Genomic DNA, 3,385 nt, shown 5'->3' with positions numbered 1-3,385 from the left:
GTGCCCCTGCAGCTGGCATATACTGTTTTTTGTTTGTGTGTTTGCTTTTTGTGTTTTTCTGAGAAGATTTTGGTATAGGGCACGTGTGCTAGCCAGAGAGACAGAGAGAGACAGCGAGACAGAAAGCAAGAAATTACCCACCAGGAGGAATGGCCACGCTGTAATCCCTTCTCTTCCGTTCTCCTCTAGGGATCTTGGGCACGCATGCACGCACATGTGCCCAGCGTGAGTTTAAGCCACCAGGTCCGGGACTCGAACCGTGATCGACTGCATTGGAGTCCAGCGACATAGCCATTATGCCAACTGCTGGTCCCTGTTTTTCTTTTTTTTTTTTTTATTTTTTATTTTTTATTAAGGAAGTGGAAGAAACAAGGTAGGATTTCTGTCCTACTGAAGTGGTTCATGTATGAAAGACACTTGAAAACTACCATATGATAAGAGTAATATACCTACAAATAGTCAAAACAAGGTCTTTAAGACCTCTTGTATTTTAATATCATGGACTTTTCAGGTGGTTAGTTAATAAATCACAACCAGTAATAAAACAAATGGAAACATTACACATTTAGAGTAGTGATGATAAAATTTTAACTTGACCACTGTAGAAATGGACAACAGAGGTTAAAAATTACTTATTTAAATGTAAGCAATATATTTTTATAGACATATGGCAAGAAAACTAAATGTATGCAAGCAGGTAGCCAACCCTTGCTCATATATCTGTTTTTTTGTTTTTTTTCAGTTTTTTTGCAATGAGGCATGTGCACTCAGCAGAGACCGATAGTGACAGAGAAAGTAGGAAATCACCCCCCAGGGGGGATGGACACACCATAATCCCTTCTCTTCCAGCCTCCTCTCAGGATTTTGAGCATGCACGCACAAATGCCCCACGTGATTTTCAAGCTGCAAGGTCCAGGACTCAAACTATGCAGTTGACCATGTGGGATTCAGAGCCTTAACCTGCACATCACCTGCTGGCCCTTGCTCATAAATCATTTTTTTTTTAAAGAGATGTTTGCTATAGGGCATGTGCGTTTGCCAGAGAGACAGAAAGTGAGAAATCACCTCCCAAGGGGACAGCCATGCACAATCCCTTCTCCATTCTCCTCTTAGGATTTTGGGCACACATGCACACGTTCCCGGTATGATTTCAAGCCACTGGGTCTAGGACTCATGGGAGTCTAGTGACATAACCATCATGCCATCTGCTGGTTCCATGCTCTTATATCATAATAGGGTGTTTCTATATACCAGAAACCTGTAGTTTATCTTTGGTAAAACCTTGGTATAACTTAAAAAATAAATAAAGGTGAAAGAGGTGCACCAACTTAGTCTTAGTCTAGGACTAGAGTAAGTGCCGCTAAATAAACAAATAAATCAGTGTTCCTCAAACCAGCAGAGATCAAAATCACTTGGATAGCTTGTTACAATACAGATTGATAGGCTCTATCCTAAAAATTTCTGATTTCAGTATGTTATGACTTTTGTCTTTACCTTTATTTTAGGAGAATATACTAAAATTGGAAACCCATGAGAATACAGACATGAAAGAATTTTAGAAGATAATAAAACTGTACAAATAAAAGAACTAATTCAATCAGACCCTTGGAAATTTTAGCCATACAACTAGCTATAATCACAAAAGTAATCATCAAGATTGAGAAAGAAGGGAACCAGCGGTTGGCGTAATGGCTGTGTTGCTGGACTCCCACGTAGTCGACCGCGGTTTGCATCCTGGACCCGGAGGCTTAAAACTCACGCTGGGCGTGTGTGTGTGCGTGCCCAAGATCCCGAGAGGAGAATGGAGGAGAAGGGATTGCGGCGTGACCATCCCCCCTGGGGGGTGATTTCTCGCTTTCTGTATCTATGTCTCTCTCTGTCTGTCTGGCGAGCGCACGCGCCCTATTGTGAAAACCTCTCCCAAAAAAATAAATAAATAAAAGATTGAGAAAGAATAAAAACAGCTAAGAAGAGGCAAAGACATACTGTTACTTCAGATTTTTCCACCATGATAAATTGAAGTTGGCAGGGAGAGGTACCTATAATAGCTAAGAAACATAAAAATGGTAAGAAAAACAGAGACATGAAAAAGAAAGAAAAACTAAATGGGATTAGGATAACAGTAAATGGGATTAGGACTTCAAGGAAAAATAGATAAGAAGTAGGCATACTTTAGTAAGCATAAATGACTCTAACAAAGCATAACTGTTATGAGCAACAGCCCCTACTCATCAAGAAAAGGTTCAAATATGGCTGACTCTTCTCAAAACAAAAATAAGTATTTCCTACATTTTAGAAAAAATTTCGGGAGTTGGCAGGTAATGTGGCAGTTAAGGTGCTGGATTCCTGTATGGACGACTGCAGTTTGAGTCCCAGACCTGGTGGCTTGTTCACTTACTTTCCCCCTCTCTCTTCCTCTCTCTGGTCTTTTTTTTTCTTAATGAAGTATTTACTGGGGACCAGCATGTGGCATGGAGGTTAAGGCGCTGGATACTCCCACGTGGCTGACTATGGTTCAAATCCCGGACCTCTCTCTCTCTGGTCTCTCTATGGTCAAATTAAAAAAATAAATGAATGAATATGTAAAATTAAATAAAATAATTATTTTTAAAAAATAGCTTTAAAAAAGAAAGTCCTGGCAATTAGTGGATAATTAACTAGAAATACCAATCATCTTAATATCTGTAATTTTTCTTTTCTTTTTTTCCTTTTAAGAGAGATTTTTGCTATCGAGTATGTACACTTGCCAGAGAGAGAAAAAGTGTGAAGTCATCCCCCTTGGGGGATGACCACACTACAATCCCTTCTCCTCCATTCTCCTCTTGAGATTTTGGGCATGCACGCACATGTGCCCAGTATGAATTTTAAGCCACCAGGTCTGAGACTCAAACCGCAGTAGACTACATGGGAGTCCAGAGATGTAACCATTATGCCATCTGCTGTGACTTTTCTTTTTTTCTTTTTAAATTTTTTATTTATTTAAATTTTTTAATTTATTCATTTATTTATTTTAATTTGACCAGAGAGAGACACACAGAGAGAGAAAGGGAAAGTGAGAAAGCAAGCCACCAGGTCCAGGACTCAAACCGTGGTCAGCCATGTGGGAATATCCAGAGCTTTAACCACCATGGCACCTGCTGGCTTCCTGGCTGTGACTTTTCTAAGTGTTACCCAAAAAGAGAACAGAATCACATGAAATATAATATGATCATGTTAGAAGAATTTCCTAATAATTTTTACTTACCGGCAGGAAGATCATCAACTTTTGCTAGATCATTCTCTTCTATTCCAGGCATCCCTGCATCACCACCTCGTTTGATTTGTTCTGCCCAAGTAACAAAAAGGAAAGATTCTGTAATTTTTCTTACATAAATTAAAAATATTT

At 39.3% G+C, this 3,385-nt stretch overlaps 1 protein-coding gene across 1 annotated transcript in view; it reads right to left on the bottom strand.

The window, feature by feature from the left end:
• Positions 1-3,244: 3,244 nt before the first annotated feature.
• LOC102480373 (protein CASC4) overlaps positions 3,245-3,385 on the bottom strand; it is a gene marked incomplete at both ends in the record, with an annotated part of 50,706 nt that continues 50,565 nt past the window's right edge. Inside the window, 1 exon segment of the mRNA XM_014581883.2 lies at positions 3,245-3,325. Coding sequence (XP_014437369.2) covers positions 3,245-3,325 — 81 coding nt within the window.

This window comes from Tupaia chinensis, unplaced genomic scaffold (assembly GCF_000334495.1).
Source record: "Tupaia chinensis unplaced genomic scaffold, TupChi_1.0 Scaffold141044_1, whole genome shotgun sequence".
NCBI classification, from domain to species: Eukaryota; Metazoa; Chordata; class Mammalia; order Scandentia; family Tupaiidae; genus Tupaia; species Tupaia belangeri.
This window is presented reverse-complemented; position numbering and strand designations above follow the sequence as displayed.